The 24,318-nt window shown below is 52.7% G+C and overlaps 1 protein-coding gene and 1 pseudogene across 3 annotated transcripts; both read left to right on the top strand.

Annotated features, from left to right (window-relative positions):
* The window catches only part of LOC105727382 (small ribosomal subunit protein uS2-like), a 108,894-nt pseudogene extending 106,538 nt beyond the window's left edge, over window positions 1-2,356 (top strand).
* A 752-nt stretch (window positions 2,357-3,108) lies between these two features.
* On the top strand, window positions 3,109-24,261 carry KCNG1 (potassium voltage-gated channel modifier subfamily G member 1). Of its 3 annotated transcripts, XM_012467457.2 has the most exons (4): window positions 11,134-12,711; window positions 13,696-13,753; window positions 15,957-16,756; window positions 22,551-24,261. In XM_012467457.2, exons 3-4 carry the CDS (start codon window positions 15,983-15,985, stop codon window positions 23,316-23,318), a joined length of 1,542 nt encoding a protein of 513 aa, XP_012322880.1. In that variant the 5' UTR covers window positions 11,134-12,711; window positions 13,696-13,753; window positions 15,957-15,982; the 3' UTR covers window positions 23,319-24,261. The 3 variants fall into 3 exon arrangements, with proteins under 3 accessions (XP_012322881.1, XP_012322880.1, XP_064238595.1); XM_012467458.2 differs by lacking the exons at window positions 11,134-12,711; window positions 13,696-13,753 and adding an exon at window positions 3,109-3,344; XM_064382525.1 differs by having other exon boundaries at window positions 11,134-13,753.
* The last annotated feature ends 57 nt before the right edge of the window (window positions 24,262-24,318 follow it).

Raw genomic sequence — 24,318 nt, 5'->3', positions numbered from 1 at the left:
CCAGGTGCAGTGGCTCACATCTGTAATTCCAGCACTTTGGGAGGCCGAGGAGGGCGGATCATGAGGTCAGGAGATCGAGACCATCCTGGCTAACATGATAAAACCCCGTCTCTACTGAAAATAAAAAACATTAGCTGGATGTAGTGGCACATGCCTGTAGTCTCAGCTACTTGGGAGGCTGAGGCAGGAGAGTCACTTGAACCCGGGAGGCAGAGGTTGCAGTGAGCTGAGATCACGCCACTGTACTCCAGCCTGAGCAACAGAGTGAGTTTCCATCTCAAAAAAAAAAAAAAAAGAAAGATAGAAACAGGGCCAGGCACAGTGGTTTACATCTGTAATCCCAGCACTTTGGGAGGCCAAGGTGGGTGAATGGCTTGAGCCTAGGAGTTCTAGACCAGCCTGTCTCTGCAGAAAACATTTTTTGTTTTAAGTTAGTGATGCATGGTGGTGTGTGGTAGTCCCAGCTACTTGAAAGTCTGAGGCAGGAGGATCCCTTGAGCCCAGGAGTTAGAGGTTGCAGTGAGCTATGATTGCACCACTCCACTCCAGCGGGTGACAGAGCCAGGCCCTGTCTCAAAATCAAGATAGAGACATCAATTTTCTGGCTGGGTGCAGAGGCTCACACCTGTAATTCCAGCATTTGGGAGGCTGAGGCTGGTGGATCACCTGAGGTCGAGAGTTTGAAACCAGTCTGGCCAACATGGTAAAACCCCGTCTCTACTAAAAATACAAAAATTAGCTGGGCATGGTGGCACATACCTGTAGTCTCAGCGACTCGGGAGGCTGAGACAGGAGAATCACTTGAACCCAGGGGGACGGACGCCGCAGTGAGCTGAGATTGTGCCACCACACTCCAACCGGGAAGACAAAGCAAGACTCTGTCTCAAACAACAACAACAACAAAAACAATTTTCAGATGGGAGAGGAAGGCAGGAGCCTGATCCACCATAAGAGCAGTGTTTCTCAGGCCAGGCATTGTGGCTCATGCCTGTAATCCCAGCACTTTGGGAGGCTGAGGCGGGTGAGAGGTCAGGAGTTCGAGACCAGCCTGACCAACATGAAGAAACCCCATCTCTGCTAAAAATACAAAATTAGCCGGGTGCGGTGGCACACGTCTGTAATCCCAGGTACTTGGAAGGCTGAGGCAAGAGAATTACTTGAATCTGGGAGGCAGAAGTTGCCGTGAGTCAAGATTGCGCCATTGCACTCCTGCCTGGGCAACGAGCGAAACTCCGCCTCAAAAAAAAAAAAAAAAAAAAAAGCAGTGTTTCTCAATATGTAATCCAGGGACCCTCTGACCCCAAAAGCCCACCCCACCCCACCTGGGTCCCTCCCCTACACTGTTGGGCGGTCTCCTTGCTGTTTCTCAGACATGCCTCCCTTTCTCCTACTTGAAACCAGTGCCTTTGATGTTCTGTCCACCTAGAAAGCTCTCTTCCCATCTTGCGAGATGGTCTCCTTCTGGCTCAGGGCTCCATATAACCATCACTTCCACAGGCGCTCTCCGCCATTATTCTATCTAAAGTGGCGTCTCTGCCTTCTTTCTGCATTCATGTATTTCAGCAGTTTGCGGGTTCTGCCAAGCCTCCAGCAGAAGGTGAGCTCTTGGAAACAGATCCCTGGGCAGATCCCGTCTGTCCAGGCATGCACCTCACCAGTAAGCCAGTGTTTTTATTGTTCTTGTTGTTTTAGGGGCCAGATCTCTCTCAGTCACCCAGGCTGGCATGCAGTGGTGCCATCATAGCGCACTACAACATGGAACTCCTATGCTCCTTCCACCTCAGCCTCCTAAGTGGCTGGGACTGCCGCACAGGCTACTGTGCCCTGGGCTCATTTCTTAGGGTTAACCCTAACCCACTTAATGAGCACCCATAACTCCCCAACCCATGCCCCACTCTTAAGCAGAAGGCTGGTCGGCAGCAGATTTCTTCATGTCCTTTCTTAGTTCTCTGATGATGGGAAAAGTAGAGGGAGAAAGGAAAAGAGGAAGGGAGTGCAAGGCCGTAAGAGGCCATCCCTGCTAACGGCACCCTCTCCTCTCCGACAGATTCCTCCATAGCAACCTCCAGCAACTGTGCAGCATCCTACCCACTCTGGCACAAGACCCCAGGACCCCAGGACCTGGTCCAAATGCCCTGCCCCGGCCAGGGGAGTGGACGAGGAAATGCGGGTCTGCTGGCCTGAGAGGGCTCTGGGCCTTGGCCCCGCGGGACTGGAGGGACCAGCACCTGGGACGGTAGTACTGGTCCTAGGAAGTTGGCACAGCAAGGGGCTGGCAGCCCCTGGGCGGCAGTGGCAGGAAGGGCCCAAGGACAACATTGTTCTAGGAGATGGAGATAAGGCGCGCGACATGTGACACCCAGGATGTGAAAGCTTGTTTGCAGCGTGCGGCTGCAGGACAGCAGCGTGTGGAGGGCCCTAAGGATGCAGTATTTGGCCGGGGCGGGAGGGCGAGGGGCCCAGAGGCAGCGGTGCACTTGGACTTCCAAGGAAAAGCAAGAGACAGGGCGCATGTGGTCCCTGGGATGTGGAAGCGCGTGGAGCTCGGTCCCGGCGCAGCGGAGAGTGGGGTTTTAAATCCCTGACACAGGTAGATCCTGGGGCAGTGGTCCTAGGGGCCAGGGCTCGGGACCGCTGGCGAACTTGGACCGCGGGGAAAACTGACAGGGCGCGTGATCCCGGGAGGCTCCCACGCCACCTGGTGCTTGAAGCTCCAGGGCAGCGGAGCGCCGGGACCTTAGAGGCCGGCGGGTGCAGGCGAAGGGGCCGCAGGGTGGGCGCTTCTGGGAGAGCAGACAAGGAAGAAGGCGATGGGAGGGAGGGCGTAGCGCGAGCGTCCCGGACGCGGGCTCAGGATCGTGCCGCGAGGAGCGCCACCCGGCAGGCGCGCCAGGGCCCCCCCCCCCCCATCCAAGGTGCGGGGCCCCGTGACGGCGTCGGCGCCGCTGCCACTGTCCCGAAGTGGGGCGAGGCCCGGCGCAGCACTCTCAGCTGCCCGCCCGCCCCTTCTCCCCGCCCCGCGCTCAGTCTCCTCCCTCCGTCCCCTCCCTCCGTCCCGCCTCCTGCCCCGCTCCCTCCCTCAGCGGCTGCCTCGCCGCGCTCCCGACACACTCGGAGCCCGGCGGGGACCGGGAGGCAGAGACGGGGCGGCCGCGGCTCTGAGGGCGGGAGCTGAGCAGGGCCCCGGGACCGAAGTTTGGCGGCGGCTCCGGGAGGCAGAGCGGGCGCCCCGGGCGGTCACCAGGCCCCTCTCGCGTCCTCGACCCGGACCCGTGGGCAGCCGAGGGGACGGAAGCCGCGGCCGGGGCAACTCCGAGGCGGGGACGCAGCGACGGGAACTTGAGGTGGGAACTTTGCGCGCTGCAGCCTTGCCGGGCGCTACCGAAGCGCGGACCGGACCCCGCGCCTACAAACTCGGGCTCGGGGGTGGCTGCACGTGGCCGTGGCCCCCAACTCCCTGCGGGGTCCTCGAAACCCGCCTGCAGGGAGGCCAGGGCGACCGAGGACCCGGGAGCAGCCGCTGGTGGCGGCGTGGAGCGCTCTAGCTACGACCAAGGTGCGGGCACAGCTTTGCTTCTTCCCAAGGGTTCCCCCGGGATGCAAAGTCCGGGACATTCGCAGCCGCAGTGACTCCGGCGGGGGCGCATCCCAGCTCTAGGCCGAGGTTTCTCGCCGGATCCCGGGAGGAGGGAGAGTTAAGGATTGGGGTGGGGAGTGTCTGTCACTTGCTCATTCACTGGATCCTTAGGCATGGTATGGAGCCCCCCTCCACCTCCACCGTGGGCCTAATTGAGTCAGTCATTAACCATGGATACAGCATGCGTTTATTGAGCGCCTACTGTGTACAAGGCGCTAGAGATACTGAGACAGTTCACTAGGCACCCCAGTAGCTGCTAGGAAGGTGGTGGTCTCAGCCTCAGGGCTTCCATATGGGAGAGAGGCTCAGCCCGGAGATATGGAAGGAAAAGGGCGAAGTTCATTCATTCATTCATAGATTGGACAAAGATTAGTTGAACACCTACTAGGAGCAGCTCATCATACCAAGCAGCTCATCATACCAAGTGCTCAACATTCATTCATCCAGTTTACAAACATTTATGGAAGAGCTATGCTGGGGAGAAGTGAAGAGGGATGGGGTGGGGGCAGGATAGAATTGGGGGAAGCTTCATGCAGCTTAGAGAGAAGTAAGGAGTAAGACCCAGGCCCCCCTTGGGAGGTCGCAGTCTGCTGGGGCGGTGGACTGTAACAGCCTGTGTGTACAGGCAGAAGTCTTGGTTCATCTGATGCATTCATTCTCAAGGTGGGAGGCGTGGAAGCCGAATTGGTTCTAGAATAGGAAGAAAAGATCTTTTCAAAGCTCCTTAGGGGCGGGCGATGGGGTAGGGTGGCGGGGAGTTGAGAGAAACACTGATCCGACATTACTGAGGAATGTGGGTTCCTACCACTGGGGTTTGTGAGTTCGTCTACTCAGCAGGCATTTTCTTAAGCACTTGCTGTTATTAAGCACTTAAAGGGTGCCAGGCACCAAAGTTACCCAGGTGAATGACAGACACATAGAGGAGGGAGACAGACGCTCCTCCCCCACTTCACTGACACCCTGAGATAAGTGGGGGGGGGGCAGTGAAAGGAGGGAGCAGGAACTGGTCTGATTCATTGTGGGGTGGGGGAAGCTCCTGCCCTATGAATCTGAGCAGAGGTTTATTCAATAGGGTGGATTTGATACCCCCACACCCCTGATGGCAGAGTCCCTATGGAGAGCCTCACTGGCAGCACATCTCCAAGAAAAGTTTGGCACTGCTCATTGGGGCCATGCAGTAGGCATGGTGGCTAGGGCACGCTGTCCTTCTTTGGGGGATTTTTTCTGGCTCTGCCAGACCAGAGCTCTACCTGTGCCTCCTCCGGCTTTTGGAGCTCTGCACAGTCACCTGCTGGGAGGGGAAGGAGGGAAGGTGTGTTTGAAAAACAGGCAAGCGCTGGGCCCTGGGGATCACCCTCCTCAGTGGTTCCCAGAGCCAGCCCATTCCAGTGGAAAGATGTCTGTCGAGGGACACACTCGTAACCTGCAGAGAACTGCAGGCGTACTGGAAACAAGGCAACCTAGGTTCTTCTCCTGAGAACCCAGACCCACAGCCTACAGCCTGGGTTCTCAAGCCTTGGGAGTAAAAAAATCAACCCAGTTTTGCCAAACTCTGGGTTGCCTTTTTGGCCTCTGGGAGGGAGATGTGACAAGGGAGGCAGACCTTACCTGCTTCTCCCCATCCCCTAAGACTTTCCCAAAGCTTGTCCTAGAGGCTTGGGGCAGATCTGGGCGCCAACTCTGAATTCTCTGCCCCAGATGCCCAGTGGGGCTCTGGCAGGAGGTGAGGGAGATGCCTCAGGAAACAGAAGAACAAAGAGATGTGTGCTGGATACAGGGCTAAGTGACTCAAACCCGCTCCAAGGAACTCACTTCCTGGAGCCTCAGTAGGGTATCTTGGCTCTGCTGTCTTTCTCCACCCTGCTTTCCACTGTGGATGAAGAGTCAACCTTGCCTGTTGCCAGAGGTCTAGGGGTGTGGGAATCTACTCTTGGGTGATGCGTTAAGCCCGGCAAAGGAGCCCTTCACAAAGCCCCTCTAAGTAGAATTGATAAAAAGGGAGAGGCAAAGAAGAACCTAGCTGCAAGCACTCCATCACTGTGGGCCATTTTTATCATCCAGCAGACTGTATTTGATTAACAAAATCAGAAATGAAGTGACTTTGCTAGGAATAGGATCTGAATTGTGCCTGAGATTGTCCCTTGCCCTGAGGTTGAGTTTTCTGTCTCACCCCAACACCCCCCAGGCAGGTCCCATCTTGCTCTCCCTCCAGGGGACTCCTGGAAGCCCAAGTCTCCCTTCCTGCCATACTGAGTTCCCCACTGCTCCCCCAAGCCTGCTTCTCTGCTTAAGCTTATGTTCCCAAATTTTGAGCTACAAGGAGGCAAAGAGAAAAGGATCTTCTGGCCCATCCCCAAACACCTCCCCATAGAAGAAGGCAAACACAAACGTGCATTTGGTGTTATTCTGCTTGCCTGCAGCACAGCAGGGAGGCTCCGGAGGCAGCCTGTCTTTTCTATAGGGGGAGGGACACTGGCACTTTTTCTCATTGGGGGCAAGTGAGGGATGGAGGGAAAAGCCCAGCTCCCAGCGCATACTCTCCCCAGGAACTTTGGCCCCAGCTTTCAGGAGGCTGGGCCAAGGTCCAGGATGGTTGGACTGTGGCGACGGCAGGTGGCTAAGAAAGACAGATTCTCCACCAGGGCACAGCATCTCTTGGAAATCTAACATGCCAGGACCCAGGCCAAGCTAATGGTTGGATCCATTTTGATTAACGTTTTAATTGGGGATTAATGCAGCCTGACCTGCCTCTGAGTTGGCCGACCAGGAGCCCTAATCCTGACAGATGAAGCCATGCTGGCAGTGAAACGCCATAGGACCTGGGAAAGAGTGCCATGGAGAGAGATGGATGGGTCCCCGAGACACCCACTGGGAGTGAGGGAATGGCACACGTGGAGAGGCATGGTAGAAAGAAAGAAACCAAAGCCTGCGGAGTGCTGGAGAGAAATGCTTTCCTTCTGGAAAGTTGCCTTGGAGGCTGTGTTAATTTCCTTCTTTCACATACTTGCATACATTTCTTTTTTTTTTTTTTTTGAGATGGAGTCTTGCTCTGTTGCCTAGGCTGGAGTGCAGTGGCACAATCTTGGCTCACTGCAACCTCCACCTCCTAATTCCAGCCGTTCTCCTGTCTCAGCCTCCCAAGTAGCTGGGACTACAGGCGTGCGCCACCAGGCCCAGCTAATTTTTGTATTTTTAGTAGAGACGGGGTTTCACTATGTTGGCCAGTCTGGTCTCGAACTCCTGACCTCATGATCCACCTGCCTCAGCCTCCCAAAGTGCTGGGATTACAGGCGTGAGCCACCACGCCCAGGCACTTGCACACATTTAGTGACTTAAAGCAATACAAATTTATCATCTTGTTTTTTGTGTGTTTTTTTTTATTTGAGACAGGGTCTTGCTCTGTCACCCAGCTGGAGTACAGTGTCACTATCACGGCCCACCACAGCCTTGACCTTCTGGGCTCAAGTGATCCAACCACCTCAGCCTCATGAGTCACTGGGACTAAAGGTACACACCACCACGCTCAGCTTATTTTTCTTTTTTAATTATAGAAACAGGGTCTCACTGTGTTGCCCAGGCTGGTCTTGAACTCTGAAACTCAAGTAGTTCTCTCACCTTGGCCTCCCAAAGGGTTAGGATTCCAGGCGTAAGCCACTATGCCCAGCCTGAATTTATTATCTCATAGTGTTTGGAAATCAGAAGTCCAAATGAGACTCACTGGACCAAAATCACGGTGTCAGCAGGGCTTCTGGGGAAGACTCCACCCTCTGCCTCCATCGTCAACCGTCTCCTTCCCAGAGGCCAAAATGGCAACCCTGAGTTTGGCAAAACTGGGGATTTTGTGGATTTGTTTTTAACTCTGCTCTCTTACAAATGTAAAATAGTGATAAATACGTTTCCCCAGCCATGGACAATTGCCTACTTCTCCCCATCCTCAAAAACATTCCAAAATCTTGTCCACATAAAACAGAGACTAGAAACCCAGTTCCTGACTCATGCAAGGGGCAGAGACACCACCCCAGCTCCCCGAAAAGAATCAATGGTTCAAGGAGGCAGTAAAAGGGAGGGGTCAAAGAGGTTTGGCCTGGAGTCCCACAGACCTAGTTTAATTCTGGCTTCATCACTTATTGCCAGACATAAGTTTTCACTTCTCAGAGCCTCAGTTTCTTCATTTATAAAATGGGGGTATCAGTGATAATGCCTGCCTTTTTAGGGAAGGATGAAGACTCATGCAGTTAAGGCTCCTAGCACAGCACCTGGCACTTTGTGAGTCTGCGGTGGAGGGAGACTGTGGTTGCTGCTATTTATAACACCTTGTGCACTTAGCACTCTCTCTGCATTCCCCACTGCCACTCAGAAGAGGGACTGAGAACGTGAGACAGAAAGAACAGAGTCCAGTGAGGTCCGAAAGCAGCTGGGGTCAGCCCAGGACCGTTTGTGGAACCATTTTATGCCCCTGATGGAATGTAGCCATGGGGACAGGAGGCCCGGTGACACTGCTTATCCCTGCAGAAAACCTCCATTCACCAGATCCCCATAATAGCCCTGGGAGGTCGGCAATCTTGTCCCCATCTCCTAGGGGAGGAGGCAGGCTCAGAGAGGCCAGCAGCTCACTGGGTGTGATAGCTAGCTCAGGCCACAGGGACAACTAGCCATGCCTGGCTTGGACCTTCACTGCATCCCATTCCACCCTCCCAAATCCCACCCTGCAGGCCCTGCACCTGCACCCTCAATCATGTGCTGACCTCAGGGTGGTCACATGAGAACTGCCACTCAGAACGCCTTATGCTCTCAATGATCATTTCTCTTTGCAAGTATGTTCTCAGCCCTCAGCCGTACTTATAAGCATCACCTTTTTCCTCAAAGGAAGGATAGAAAATTACAGTGGATCTCTAAGCTCATGAATGGAAATTTGATCAAGCCAACCCCAATGCAGAAGATTTTTCTCACAAACCAGAAGGGATTCCATTTCTCCAGGAAATGGACTCAGACGCAGGACTCAGAGCCTTCCAGAGCCTCAAGGAGATTGACGCATTGAGCAGGGGAGTCCCGGCCAAAGCCCAGAGCAGCTCCTGTGCCTCCAGCGCCTGGGAGAGCTGCAAGCATTCCCAGTCCCCTCCCTCACACAGAATCTCCAGGAGAGCCTGTGAAAAATGCTCATTCCTGGGCCTCCCCTTCAGGCATTCCGACTGGGAAGGGAGGGTCCCAGGAATGTGCATCTCCACCAAGCACCTGGGCAATTCAGAAGGTTCTGTTGTTCTTGTGCTCTTCATTTTTCTTTTTAAACCTGGGTTAAAAGCCGGAGTTGTACAAACCATGCCACTTCCCAGCACGCCTCCTCATTGGCCTGTGCCAGCCCGTCTCATCTTACTCATTTTTCCTCCTTCATTCCAATCCCTGTGCTTCTTCCCCTTCCTTTGCCCTTCCAGGCACCCTCCATGTGGTTGATAGAGATCCTCCCATGTGCTTGAGACCTTGTAAAATATGTAATGTGTGTGTGTTCATTTACATAAATAGCACAGTGCTAGAAACTTCTGTTTCTTTTTCCACTCGGCACCCTGTTTTTAAGACCTAAATGTGTTGCTAAACCACCCAGTCCATTGCTTCTGATTCCTGGCAACCTGCAGGATTCCAGACTCTGCCCCTACCAAGACTTGCCTCTCCGCTCCCCTGCGGATGGATGCTAGGGGGCCTCCTGGTACCAGAAACAACACAGAACACACATTCTTATACCTTGTTACTCTCTTCCACCTTGTTCCCCAGAAGCAAACCGTGAGAGAAGGATTAGAGTGCAAATAATGTATTACTGACAGTGTCTGCCACAATGCTTTGTGGTCCCTGGTCTGGGAAATCTACCCAGAAGTGGGATTTCTGGGTCACAGGACAGCAGCATCTTCATTTCCCTCATTACCACCCAGTGGCTTTCCCAGAGTGCTAGGCCAGCCCGCACACCCTCCAGCAGTGGGCTCTGGGGGTCAGGTGATGCTGGATCCAAATCCCAGAGGGTCAGGTCAGAAAAGAAGACACTCTTGGCAAGCAGGGAGCAGGGCAGCAGACCCTTCTTGTAGCTCATGAGAATTCCGAGGTGACTATTGAGGGTTCACAGAGTGTCAGGTGTGGGGCCAAGCACATCACCTGTGCCATCTGCTTTTGTCCTCACCATAACTCAAGGAGGCAGGAGCTGTTTGTAGCCTCATCATACAGATAAAGAAACTGAGTCTCAGGGATAGGGCATGACTTGACTAAAGTCACAGAGCAACTGGCCTTGAACTCAGGTCTCCTAATTTCAAAGCCTGTGCGCCCTTCTGCCTCCCCAGCTTGGGGTGATTGGCAGGTTGTCCCCCAAGCTGGAGCAGAACCAGAACCAGCTTTCTTTCTCTTAACATCCCTTTTTCGAGACAGAGTGTCAGAAAAAAAAAAAAAAAAGTCTCCAGAGTACTCTGGAATGCCAGTGGCAGGATCTCCTCTCACAGCAACCTCCACCTCCCAGGTTCAAGCAAGTCTCCTGTCTCAGCCTCCCAAGTAGCAGGATTACAGGCGTGTGACACCACACCCAGCTAATTTTTGTATTTTTAGTAGAGACGGGGTTTCACCATGTTGGCCAGGCTGGTCTCAAACTCCTCAAGTGATCTGCCCACCTCGGCCTCCCAAAGTGCTGGGATTACAGGCATGAGCCACCACGCCCGGCCTCAGCATCCCATTTCCTTTTGCAGCTGTCACAAATTACCACAAGCTTAGTGGCTTAAGACAACCAAATTGTGTTATCTTCTGGAGGTCAGAGGTTGGAAATGGGTCTGGCTGGGCTAAAATCGGGTGGCTGGCAAGGCTGTGCTCCTTTCTGAGGCTCCAGGGAACTCGTTTCCTTGCCTTCTCCAGCCTCTGGAGGCCACCTGCATTCCTTGACTCACGGCCCCTTCCTCCATCTTCAAAGCCAGCAGTGGCCAGTGGAGTCATTCTCATGCCACGCCCTTCTGCCACTCCATCTCCTGCTTCATTCCTCCACAAATAAGGACCCTGTTGATTACACTGGACCCGCCCAGATCATCCAAGATAATTTCTCATCTCAGGTCAGCTGATTAGCAACCTTAATTCCATCTGTAACCTTCATTCCTCCTTGCCATGCAGTCTAACATATTCACGGTTTCCAGGGATTAGGACTAGGCCATGGGCATCTAGGGGAATGTGGGGACAATTTTCTGCCTACCATATGCCCTGCACTGAGCACTCTGGCCTGATGTGATGCAGCTTCAATGGGAATGTGGATGCTGGGTACAGGTGAGGCCCCTGACTCTGGCTTCAACATAGCTCTGCTACCCTGGCCCTCCTGCCCTTGCCAGCCTAGCCAGGTCAAAGCTACCAGGTGACGCCCTCACCCGCCGCAAACACACACCCATCAGCTCAGCATTGATGGTCTGGCACCATCCTTGGGAGACACCCATCTCTGCCCTCTCTCCTGGATCTCACCGGCATCCTCTTCTGTCCATCGTCCCACAGCCAGGAACGGCTTCCTCTGACTCAGCTCACCATAGCGCCACCTATCCGTCGCCTTGGTAAATGGCACCTCTGGAATCATGATTCTTCTCTTTCCCCCTCCCCCAGGCCCCATTCCTCAGCCAGTCCTGAGGGCTCTTCCTCCAAAGTTCATCCCAGATCCCTCGTGTTCTCCAAAACTCCACTGGTGCAAACCATTGTCAGCTCCAGAATGACTTAAGTAGCCTCCAGCCTGGGCTCCCCAGCGCACGCACTGTCCACTGACCTGGCAGGCGCTCATGGACTCCTTGTCCCCTGCAGAATAAGCCCCAGCTCCTTATTGTCAGCCCCTGGGCCCTGCTGCACCTGGCCCCTGCCCTGCTCCTCTACTCCCAGCTTCCCCTCACTCTGTGCTTGGCCTTCTCCTTGGTCTTCGATCATCCAAGCCCACCCTCAAGTCAGGGAGCAAACTCTTGCCATTCCCTCTGCCAGGTCCTCACAGAGCTGGACCCACCCATGTGGCTCAGCCCCATGTCCCCTCCTCCAAGAAGCCCTCCTCACCCCTCCAGCTAATGTTGCCTCACATCCCACAGTAGTCATTCTCCATCTCTCACCTGCTCTGTCAACAACACTGCAGTCACTGCAGCCTGAAATGACTTGTATGCTCATTTGGAAAGCGTCTCCCCCACTAGAAGGTCACCTCTGTGAGGACAGGGGCTGGGTCTGTCTTTTTCTCTGCCGTGTCTCCAGATCTAACACAGAGCATGGCACGAGGTGAGTGTTCAGTAACTATTGAACGAATGAACAAAAAAATGAATGAATGAACTATCTCCCCCATCGCAGCCTCTGCCTCAAACAGCTTCGTATCCATAGACCCTCAGAGGCAAGATCGCTAAAACCCACCATGCTGTAGAACTAACAGAACTAACACCACGGAGAAACAAAAAAATTTCTTGTGAAGGTATCAGACTGGGTGAAATGCAGCATTATTTTTCAGAAGCCCAGGCTTTGGGGCCTGTTTGATTTATGAACTTTAATGTAGGGTCTAGGGTGCTAAGCCGTCCACCACACATCAGCTCGGGATCTGCAAGACCAAAGGAGAATATGCCTGTTCTTCCTTTAGCAAGTTCCTGCCTTAGCATCTCCCCAGGAGACACTGGCTTTGAGAACAAGGTCCTTACTGTGTTGATTACCCTCTGAGTGGCATCAGCCTCTCCATACTCCCCACACTGCTGAGACAGGATCACTTTCCACACAGGAAACTCACATGGGGGCAGGGTGTGAAGGAAAGAAATCACTAATTGGGGGAGTTTTCTGCTGGAGGGAATGCCGGGAGGGTTGAAAGACGAAATTCTTAAAAAGAAGAGGTGATTACAGCTGTGGGGATTTACAAGACCCCTCTGGGACTCATGCGAGGCATTTTCCCTTTACCTCCATCACCATTCTTGCCAAACAGTGTCACTTTTTCTCTTGTCTGTGGTAGCAAAGATGAAACAGCAGAGCTGAAAAGAGAGATCACCAAGGAAAGTGCCTGAAAGGGATTATTCCCACGCCTCCGAGGGATCCTGGCAGGCTGTGCCTGAGGACATGGGTTCCAATTTTAGGTGAAGTTAAAAACACTCTAACTGTCTAAAATCAAAGCATTTTTCTTTCAAACACAGGTGTACCCTAGTTTTCCAAAACCTGATCTATGCGATTGTAGCCTTCTGCAAAGATCAGTGAGCAGCAGAAGGGTGATGTGCTTTTGTAAAGCAGTTCCTCTTAGGAAGGAGCCCGTTTTATGCATGAAACACCCTCCCTCCCTTTCCAGCACCTATTAAAACACTTCCTCATTCACACACGTGTTTGTGTATGTGTGTGTTGTGAGCAGGTGTTTTCCTGAACACGGCCATAGCACCGACCAACGTTTAAGTATTGGAAATGGGTTTCCATTTGCAATTGACAAACTTTACCACTTGCTTCTATCAGGGATTCGTCTGGGGAGAAGGCTGGTGATTTTTAAAAGCAGGGTATTCGACTCCTACTAACTTTTCTATGCATCAGCTTAATTCCAGAGAGCTCTGTAGCTATAATCTAGGGGTCTCAAACTCAAATGCCTATAAGGCCAGGAAGGAAACACGTATGAGTGGAATAGAGTGGGCATTAGGAAGACAATGGGGAGGGATGGGGACTGTGGTGGATTGGAGCAGGTGCCGCCTAAAGGAGTAGCCATTTCTCAGTTGGTGTTTGGGCCAAGTATTGCCAGATATCCTGATTTTTTAAGAGAAGCCAAGAATATGGATTTTTACATGAAATTTCACAACTTTCAAAAACTTCTCCAAGCCAAGCAAAATATTTGTGCACCAAATTCAGCCCATGAGCTGGTAATGAATAAGCAATCTTGTTCCAGTGGCACAAACCCTTCGCTTTGAGAGTTGGGAAGGAAGGAGTCCATGCAAGTTGATATTTTCACCTCAGTTTCCCAGAAGTAGCCTCATTATGCTGGTCTCCTCAGCAAGAAATGGACTCATTTAGCTAGCACTTCTTTGTGCCCTTACAGTGCTGGGCACGGAGATTCAGAGGTGACTAAAGCACATTTCTTCCCCCAGGGAGCAGGCTGCCTAAGGAAGGAGCCAGGCTTGCACACAGACAGTTCTAGAGCTGGTGGTAAGTGCTGCGAAGACACATGCACCAGTTGTAAGGGGAGGGGTGCTGGATTTAGCTGGAGGGGCCAAGGAAGGCGTCCTGGGTGAACGTGCCTATCCAGTTCACCCCGTATCCTCACGGTGGTGTTTGCCAACGCATGAACAGACATGGCATTGCTCTGATAGTTGTGCATTTCTTTGTCCATTGCTTCTGACTTACAGCAAGTCAGACCTGTTTTCCATTAGTGGAAACATATAAGTTGTCCATTCAAGATAATAATAGGCCAGGCGCAGTGGCTCACACCTGTAATTCCAGCACTTTGGGAGGCCAAGGTGGGCAGATCATCTGACGTCAGGAGTTCAAGACCAGCCTGGCCAACATGGCAAAACCATGTCTACTAAAAATACAGAAATTAGCCAGGTGTGGTGGCACACCTGTAGTCCCAGCTACTCGAGAGGCTGAGGCACAAGAATTGCTTGAACCTGAGGTGAGGAGGTTGCAGTAAGCCAAGATGGTGCCACTGTACTCAAACCTAGGCAACAGAGCAAGACTCTTATCTCAAAAATAATAATAATAATAGACAATAATTACTGAGTATCTACTATGTGCCAGGCACTGCATTAAATGCTCCTATGTACATAATTCACTTAGGCCTCCCAGTAATCCTACCAAATAGGTCACCCATTTTATAGACAAGGAAATTTTTTTTTTTTTTTTTTTTTTGAGATGGAGTCTCCCTCTGTCATCCAGGCTGGAATGCAATGGCAGGATCTCAGCTCACTGCAACCTCGGCCTCCCAGGTTCAAGCTATTTTCCCACCTTAGCCTCCTGAGCAGCTGGGATTACAGACGCCCGCCACCACACCTGGCTAATTTTTGTATTTTTAGTAGAGATGGGGTTTCGCCATGTTGGCTAGACTGGTCTCAAACTCCTGACTTTGTGATCTGCCCTCATCGGCCTCCCAAAGTGCTGGGATTACATCAAGGTTGAGTCACCACCCAGGCTGTGTGGCTCTGAAGTTACATTTATAACCACTAACCAGGCTTCTCCCCCTCAGCATTAAGGAAATTTGCGACCAGATAAGTCTGTGTTGTGGGGACTGTCCTGTGCATTGTAGGACATGCAACAGCATTCCCTGGCCTCTACCTGCTATATGCCAGTAGCATCCCCAGTCGTGAGCAGCAAAAATGCCTCCAGGCATTGGCACAAGTCTTTGGGGAGACAAAATCAGCCCTATGAGAACTGTAGGTCTACACTAAATTGTTTTTCCAAGCCAAATAAATACCAAAAAAAAAAAAAAAGTCAATTTAAAATGAAATGTTAAGTAAATAACAGTACATGTGTCACCTGAAAATCCACTAGGATGTCAGCTGCCTGAGATCAGAGACCCCTTCACATTCTGCCATGGCTGCATCCCCAGTGCACAGATAGATGAGGGAGAGTTGTGACGGCTGGGAGACGCTGGACAGCATTGTTGCTATTTCACTATTAGGCGAATGTGTAACCAAATATTAATACCACAGACTGGTGACTTCAGCAGCACTTATTTCTCCCAGTTCTGTCAGCTGTGAGTCCGAGAGCAGGGTGCCAGCAGCACTCACCTCCAGGTTTCTCACTTAGATGCCTCTCTGAATGCTCACATGGCGGAGAAAGCCCTGGTGTCTCTGCCTCTTCTGGCTGGTTAGTTGGTTTGAAATGGAGTCTCGCCCTGTCACCCAGCCTGGAGTACAGTGGTGCGATCTCGGCTCACGGCAACCTTCACCTCCCAGGTTCAAGCGATTCTCCTGCCTCAACCTCCCTAGTAGCTAGGATTAGGATTACAGGTGCACACCACCATGCCTGGCTAATTTTTGTATTTTTAGTAGAGACAGGGTTTCACCATGTTGGTCAGGCTGGTCTCAAACTCCTGACCTCAAATGATCCACCTGCCTCAGCCTCCCAAGGTGCTGGAATTGCAGGCTTGAGCCACGGCGCCCCACCTCTCTTCTTCTTATAAGAATGCGAATCTCATCGTGGGGACTTTGCTCTCATAACGGCCTCTGAACCAAATCACATCTCAAAGCCCCCACCCCTAATATCATCCCATCGAGGGCTAGGGGCTGCAACCTATGGATTTGGGGGACAAAGATTCCATCCCTAACAGTGAACATCTGCGACATCCACATTCTCAGCAAGGTGAAGGTAGGGGTGGTCGCTGAGGGTCTTTCCTCCCTTCTCCGCACAGGCCCAAGAGGGATGTGAAGGCCCAAAATGACCCTCTTACCAGGAGACAATTCTGACTACGACTACAGCGCGCTGAGCTGCACCTCGGACGCCTCCTTCCACCCTGCCTTCCTCCCGCAGCGCCAGGCCATCAAGGGCGCGTTCTACCGCCGGGCGCAGCGGCTGCGGCCGCAGGACGAGCCCCGCCAGGGCTGCCAGCCCGAGGACCGCCGCCGTCGGATCATCATCAACGTGGGCGGCATCAAGTACTCGCTGCCCTGGACCACGCTGGACGAGTTCCCGCTGACGCGCCTGGGCCAGCTCAAGGCCTGCACCAACTTCGACGACATCCTCAACGTGTGCGATGACTACGACGTCACCTGCAACGAGTTCTTCTTCGACCGCAACCCGGGGGCCTTCGGCACCATCCTGACCTTCCTGCGCGCGGGCAAGCTGCGGCTGCTGCGTGAGATGTGCGCGCTGTCCTTCCAGGAGGAGCTGCTGTACTGGGGCATCGCGGAGGACCAGCTGGACGGCTGCTGCAAGCGCCGCTACCTGCAGAAGATCGAGGAGTTCGCGGAGATGGTGGAGCGGGAGGAGGAGGACGACGCGCTGGCCAGCGAGGGCCGCGACAGCGAGGGCCCAGCCGAGGGCGAGGGCCGCCTGGGGTGCTGCATGCGGCGACTGCGCGACATGGTGGAGAGGCCGCACTCGGGGCTGCCGGGCAAGGTGTTCGCCTGCCTGTCGGTGCTCTTCGTGACGGTCACCGCCGTCAACCTCTCCGTCAGCACCCTGCCCAGCCTGAGGGAGGAGGAGGAGCAGGTAAGAGCCCACTGCCCCGCAGGGAGATGCGCCACCCTGAGGGAAGGGACGCTGAGCATTGTCACCTCCTCCAGGAAGCCTACCCTGATTGCACACTGGCTGAATAGCATCCCTGGTCTCTCCTGACATCAGGAATGTTTGTGTGCATGGTCGGCCTTTTTGTTAATAGGTGAGCATCGTGGGGGTCCATGCCTGTGCCTGTCCTGGCCTCCACTGCCCCCGCCGCTGCCCCTCCCCTCACCAGTGTCTAGAACAGTGTCCAGCACAAACAGGCACTCAACCACTACTTTTGTTCCTTTGTTAAATGAACAAATGAGTGAAAAAATGGATGATGTGATTTTTGACGTGCCTGGCCCCGAGCAAAACATATGACATATATCATCAAATTGATCTCGACCACTCCACCCTTTCTCAGCCTTCCTAATCCCTTGCATCCAAGTAGCCCAGACACCTGTTCTGGGTCCTGAAGATAATTTTTGTTGATGGGTACATGTGTGTCTGCAAATGGTGAGCATTTATTTTGGTCCATAAGAGAATGAATGGAAAGTGTATTTACTCCAGGGCCTGACATAGGGTATGTGCTACGGTCTAGGGACTCCCACTCATCTGGGAGTTCTCGGGAGCCGGGAGCTGGGCTGCACATGCCACCTGTCTCAGCTCCCCAGGGAATGCTCCAGCGACCCTATAGGGAAGTGTTTTCACACCAATCTGTACTTGAGGACACCGCCTAACCCCAGGTCTAAGTCCAGTCCATGTTTGTAAGCATGGAAATATGGCGCCCATGTGGCAGCTTGGGGACCTCATGTAGCCCCACAGGAAGGACTATGTAATCGGCCCACACAGGGTTTCTCAAAAGTTTGACTTGGCTGCCAATATTAAAAGTAGAGTTTTCATATAAAAATTCAAAATCTCAGCTTCTTTTAAAAATCATAAGATCAGGGAGGCCGAGGCGGGTGGATCACGAGGTCAAGAGATCGAGACCATCCTGGTCAACATGGTGAAACCCCGTCTCTACTAATACAAAAAATTAGCTGGGCACGGTGGCGCGTGCCTGTAATCCCAGCTACTCAGGAGGCTGAGGCAGGAGAATTGCCTGAACCCAGGAGGCGGAGATTGCGGTGAGCCGAGATCGCGCCATTGCGCTCCAGCCTGGGTATCAAGAGCGAAACTCCGTCTCAAAAAAAAAAAAAAAAAAATCATAAGATCAGGTCAGGTGTTCATACCTATAATCCCAACACTTTGGGAGCCAGAGGCAGAAGGATAGCTTGAGCCCAGGAGTTCAAAATCAGCCTGGGCAATGTAGTAAGACCCTGTCTCTACAAAAAAAAAAAAAAAAAAAAAAAAAAAAAAAATTAATTATCCAGGTGTGGTGACTTGCACCTGTAGTCCCAGCTACTTGGGAGGCTGAGGCAGGAGGATTGCTTGAAACTTGGAGGTGAGGCTGCAGTGAGCCGTGATCCTGCCACTGGACCCCAGCCTGGGCAACAGAGTGAGACCGTATCTCTAAAAAAATAAAATTTAAAGGCTGGGCACGATGGCTCATTTCTGTACTCCCAGTACTTTGGGAGGCCAAGGCAGGCGGATCACAAGGTCAGAAGTTTGAGACCAGCCTGGCCAACATAGTGACACCTCATCTCTCCTTAAAAAAAAAAAAAATTAGCTGGGAGTGGTGGCACACACCTGTAGTCCCAGCTACTCGGGTGGCTGAGGCAGGAGAATCACTTGAACCCAGGAGGTGGAGGCTGCAGTGAGCCAAGATGCTATTGCACTTCCAGCCTGGGTGACAGAGTGAGACTCTGTCGCAAAAAATAAATTAATTAATTTAATTTAATTTAAAAAATTGTAAGGTTGTGCCCCCCGCACCCGCCACATACACAGCAGCCTGCAGTCCTGCATGGCAGCTCCTGGTGAGAGCCGAGTCCACAGGGGCCCAGTTCAGTCTCCTTGTGTATGAGACCACGGGCCTTAGAGTTGGTAACTCCTTCCCTATACATGGGGACTCTGGAAGCTTCAAGAAAGACTGAAAGGTCTCAGACAGGTACAAATTGTACAGGCAGCAGAGAAATAGGTATGGCGGTGTGAACTGAACGTAAATATCATGCCAGCCAGTATTACTGAGCAGTGACTGTATACCCTGCATGTGCTAAGTGCTTTACATGCACTCTCGAATTTAACATTAGAAATACTCACAATGGCAGGATTTTTCCACTTGTGTATGTGGAGGAAGTAGCAATACCTTTGCAGTAATAATCCACGGAGGCTTGCTGGTATTTTTTGTAAACTTTGAATTTATTTATTTATTTTTAAGAGATGGGGTCTTGCTTTGCTGCCCAGGCTGGCCTCAAACTCCTGGCTTCAAGCAACCCTCCCACCTCTGCCTCCCAAAGTGCTAGGACTGCAGGGGTGAGCTCCCATGCCTGGCTTATAAAATGAATTTCTTAAATGGGAATGAAGAAAATAGCATTCAACTAGTAAAGTTAACTTTTTAAATTTTTTTTAAATTAAAAAAAAATTTTAGGCCAGGTGTGGTGACTCACGCCTGTAATCCCAGCACTTAAGGAGGCTGAGGCGGATGGATCACTTCAGGTCAGGAGTTTGAGACCAGCCTGGCCAACATGGCAAAACCCCAGTTCTACTAAAAATACAAAAATTAGCTGGGCATGTTGGTGCTCACGTATAATCCTAGCAACTTGGGAGGCTGAGACATGAGAATCGCTTCAACCTGGGAGGTGGAGGTTGCAGAACCACAATCACACCACTGTACTCTAGTCTGGACAACAGAGTGAGACCCTGTCTCAAAAAAAAAAATTTAATTTAGAGATGGGGCGTTGCTATGTTGCCCAGGTTGGACTCGAACTCTTGGACTTAAGCATCCCTCCTGCCTCAGCCTCCTTAATAGCTGGGACTATAGGTGCATGCCATCACATCCAGCTGGTAAAATTAACTTTCAGTAAGCATGAGGGGTAGTGATGAAGAGGTCAGGGCCAGAGCCAGATGGCCTGAGTTCTAATCCTGTTTCTCCACTCTGGCTGTGTAATAGCTGTGGGCAAGTACTTACCCTCTTTGAGCCTCTGATTTCTCACCTGTCCAGGGGGGTTATGAACAGGCCCACCTCACAGTGTTGAGAGGATTCAGTGAGTTCACATGAAGTGATTAGAAGTGGTTGGGACTGGGCGCAGTGGCTCACGCCTGTAATCCCAGCACTTTGGGAGTCCAAGGCGGGCAGATCACTTGAGGTCAGGAGTTCAAGACCAGCCTGACCAACATAGAGAAATCCCATCTCTACTAAAAATAGAAAATTAGATGGGCATGGTGGTACATGCCTGTAATCCCAGCTACTCAGAAGGCTGAGGCAGGAGAATCGCTTGAACCCAGGAAGTGGAGGTTGTGATGAGCCAAGATTATGCCATTGCACTCCAGCCCAGGCAACAAGAGCAAAACTCCGTCTCAAAAAAAAGAAGTGATTGGGATGACTGAGTCCACATGAAAGGATTAGAAGTGGTTCATAGTGAATGTGCAGAAAGTCCTAACTCAAGGATTAGGGTCAAAAATAAAAAGAAAGGAAAGGAAAATGCTCACCACTTGAGACCTGTCTGGAAATTGCTGCACTTAGTATAAATTTCTTCTCAGCTCTAACATCTTTGATGGTGATTTTATCAGGAAAATACCAATAAAGCCACTGTTTGGTTCAACTTCTGATACTTGCTTTTTTAAAAAGTAATAATACTTTGCCTTATTTAGGATTCAGTGAAAATGCTGTTCATTTTGGGGGCCAGTGGGATTCACTGTTTCACTTGCTCCTTGTGCACACATTTGAGTGCCTACTGTATACAGGCACTACCGGGGAGACAGCGTGACCAGGACAACTCTTCCAACCTCAAGGAGCTTCCAGTCTATTGGGGTTGGGATGGAGTAGTGACACGCTCCCGCCCCCCCCACCATAAGCACGAGACACAAGCCAAGGAAGCTTTGTATGGGAGGCACGCTGGCATTGCTGGAGCTGCTTGGTGGGGCGCACTCCAGGAAGGCTTCTCAGAGGAAGGGGCTTCCCATGCCAGAGGTCTAAGACCTTAAAGCCCCCACAGGTATTAGCGCATACCTCCAGCTCCTAACATATTCCTAGAGACAGTTGTTGGAGTGGGACTTGGTAGAACTCAGCTGTGCCCAGAGCCTCCGGGGTGTGCCAGGCTGGAGTCACGCTGGCCTCTCCTCGCTGCCAAAGGCCCCTTCAAGGATGAGGTGCAAATCCACTAAGGGCTATTTACCACCCAGTTATATTCCAGACCAGAGAGACAAGCTGGCAGCCCGCATGCCAAACCCAGCACAGGGATGTGTTTTAGTGGCCCATACAGCATTTCTTTGCATTGAATTACAGCCAGCACTTAAATCAACATTTTATCTACTTAACCAACGATTATCACCGACATTTATCACCAGGAGAGTTCACGTAAAACTGCACATTTTCAGCCTCTTTTGAAAGCTTCAATGAGGCAGCCTTAGCCCAAATTTGCCCAGGGCAGTGATGGGGGCACCGAACAAGATGGCTGAGCTCTCCGGGGGCAGGGGGGCAGGACGAGCTAGGGGGGTTGGGGAGGCTGGGGGAGGCAGTCCTACCTGGCCCTCTATTCCAGTTTCCTGGCCTGCCTGGCCCCTGGTGGCTTTTGGGTTTGTACTCTATCTAAACCCATGGCCTGTTCTTCCATGGCCTGGAGTCTGAGCTGTAAACAGTATATACCAACTGTCCTTCCTGGTGAGGCTGTGACCTGCTGGCACAGCTGAGGGAGTGGGGATGGTGCAGGCAAAAAAAAAAAAAAAATGGTAAGTAACGTGTAAGGCATATTGAGCAGTAATAAGTGCTATGAACAAAAAGCAGGATAAGGGGAATTGGGGTGCAGGAAAATTGGGGGATTTTAAACAGGGGAGTCACAAAATCTCTCCTTGAGAAGGCGATGACAAGCAGAGCTGGAGAAGGGGGATGGGAGCAATGTGGGTATTTAGGGGGGCTAGGGGTGAGCGTGGTGTTAGAGGGGTGCAGAGGAAGCCACGAGGCTGGAGCAGGTGAGCGAGGGCCAGGGAGGTGGTCTGGGGCCTGTGGATAGATGGACAAATGGATGGTCCAGGTGCACCCCAGGGTGGGGACTATTCCTCAGAGTCCATCGGGAGCCACAAAGGGTGCTAAGCACAGGAGGAACAGGACCCTTCTGGCTATGTGTGGAAAATGGACTGCAGGGATGAGGAAGCCCAGGGGGAAGTGACTGCAACCATCCAGGTGAGAAAGGATGGTGGCCCGACCAGGTGGGAGCAGTGGGCAGTGGGTTTGATTCTCACACTGTTTTAAACAAAGAGACTTCCCGGGAATTAGATGTAGGTGCTAAGGATGATGCCAGGTCTCTCGTCCTGAGCAACTGGAAAGGTGGGACTGCTGAAAGCTCTGGAGGGAAAGCCACCAGAGGGCAGGGGAAACCAGGAGTCCAGTGTTGGCCATGGCGAATTTGAGATGCCTCTCAGATACCCAGGTGGGAGGTCAGGGAGACAGCCGACGGGGGTCTGGAGTTCAGAGCTGAGGTGGGGGCTGGAGAGAGATGAGGAGTGGCCAGTGTGGAGACAGTGCCTCGTGCCCCAGACCTCACAGTGGGCACAACTAGAGAGAGGACTCAGGGCCACTCAACCTGGAGGGGTCACCTTCCTTCCACCTGGGAAGCCCAGAACAGGCACAGGGCAGAGCTTCTGCGGTCCTTCCCTGGTGGGACCAATGACCGCCCCCTCCTCTGGCATCCCTTCCCCTCTCTCCCAGGGCCACTGTTCCCAGATGTGCCACAACGTCTTCATCGTGGAGTCGGTGTGCGTGGGCTGGTTCTCGCTGGAGTTCCTCCTGCGGTTCATTCAGGCGCCCAGCAAGTTCACCTTCCTGCGGAGCCCACTGACGCTGATCGACCTGGTGGCCATCCTGCCCTACTACATCACGCTGCTGGTGGACGGCGCCGCCGCGGGCCGCCGCAAGCCCAGCGCCGGCAACAGCTACCTGGACAAGGTGGGGCTAGTGCTGCGCGTGCTGCGGGCGCTGCGCATCCTGTACGTGATGCGCCTGGCGCGCCACTCCCTGGGGCTGCAGACGCTGGGGCTCACGGCCCGCCGCTGCACCCGCGAGTTCGGGCTCCTACTGCTCTTCCTCTGCGTGGCCATTGCCCTCTTCGCGCCCCTGCTCTACGTCATCGAGAATGAGATGGCCGACAGTCCCGAGTTCACCAGCATCCCTGCCTGCTACTGGTGGGCCGTCATCACCATGACGACGGTGGGCTATGGCGACATGGTCCCCAGGAGCACCCCGGGCCAGGTGGTGGCCCTGAGCAGCATCCTGAGCGGCATTCTGCTCATGGCCTTCCCGGTCACCTCCATCTTCCACACCTTCTCCCGCTCCTACCTAGAGCTCAAGCAGGAGCAGGAGAGGGTGATGTTCCGGAGGGCGCAGTTCCTCATCAAAACCAAGTCGCAACTCAGCATGTCCCAGGACAGTGACATCTTGTTTGGAAGTGCCTCCTCGGACACCAGAGACAACAACTGAGCGCGGAGGACACCTGCCCTGCCTGCCTTCTGTGGCCCGAAGCCATTGCCATCCACTGCAGATGCCTGGAGAGGGACAGGCCGCTTCCCAGTGCAGTCCTGGCGCAGCACTGACTCCCACGCACCCGGGGAAGGACGCTCTCAATCTCACACTCCGGGAAGGACACCCGCACATCAGCAGAGGGGCCTGCCCCTCCGCCTCCAGCTGTGAAGGGAAGCTGGGTCACCAGCCCAGCCCCGCCCACCCCAGCCCCTATGTCTGTTTCCCTCAATAAGGAGATGGCTTGTTCTTTTCACCATGCAAATAACATGCCCAGCAAAAACTTGCTTTATGGGTCTGCCTGGAGAAAAAAAATACAAACGGCAGCAGCAACATGTCTGTCTCTAATGTGGATCATGTCCAGGGAAAGGAAACTGATGAGAAAGAGAGCATGCCTCCCATGGGCTCTTGAAGGAGGGAGCTGTGTTTTCCAGCACAGCCAGCCATGTTGGACTGGAAGTAAAGGGCCCTGTGTTCTTGGGTTGTTCAGGCCTGGTGAGGCGCTACTGGGGTTGGAGAAAAAGAGAGAGAACAGACACTTTTAGGAAAATGACCAGTGAATACTCTCTCGTTTCTCTTTGACTCCCCACCACCTCCAGGCCTTTCTTTCTCCCTTTTCTCTTTCCTCCTTTTTTCCTTCTCTCCCATCCTCTATTCACCTCTTTACCCCTTAGGGTTGGCTTCTCGAACTTTCCCCCAAAGGCGTCCCTGACAGTTGAGAAGTCATTAGGAAGCCTGTCAGCGTTGCTGACTATATGTTGGTGAACTCACTTCTTTTTTTTTTTTTTTTTTTTTTGAGGCAAAGTCTTGTTCTGTTGCCAGGCTGGAGTGCAGTGGTGCAATCTCGGCTCACCACAACCTCCACCTCCTGGGTTCAAGCAATTCTCCTGCCTCAGCCTCCTGAGTAGCTGGGATTACAGGCACACGCCACCACACCCAGCTAATTGTTTTGTATTTTTAG

The sequence above is a fragment of the Aotus nancymaae genome, unplaced genomic scaffold (genome assembly GCF_030222135.1).
Source record: "Aotus nancymaae isolate 86718 unplaced genomic scaffold, 86718_ANA_hifiasm-v0.15.2.pri h1tg000029l, whole genome shotgun sequence".
Lineage (NCBI taxonomy): Eukaryota > Metazoa > Chordata > Mammalia > Primates > Aotidae > Aotus > Aotus nancymaae.
The sequence above is the reverse complement of the archived record's forward strand: the minus strand, read 5'-3'. Positions and strand labels throughout refer to the sequence as shown.

Bases quoted from the DNA above. Each gene is read 5' to 3' on its own strand.
- KCNG1 (XM_012467458.2), top strand. From the start codon at position 15,983: ATGACCCTCTTACCAGGAGACAATTCTGACTACGACTACAGCGCGCTG. The intron at 16,757-22,550 runs GTAAGAGCCCAC...CCTCTCTCCCAG, and splicing joins TGAGGGAGGAGGAGGAGCAG to GGCCACTGTTCCCAGATGTG.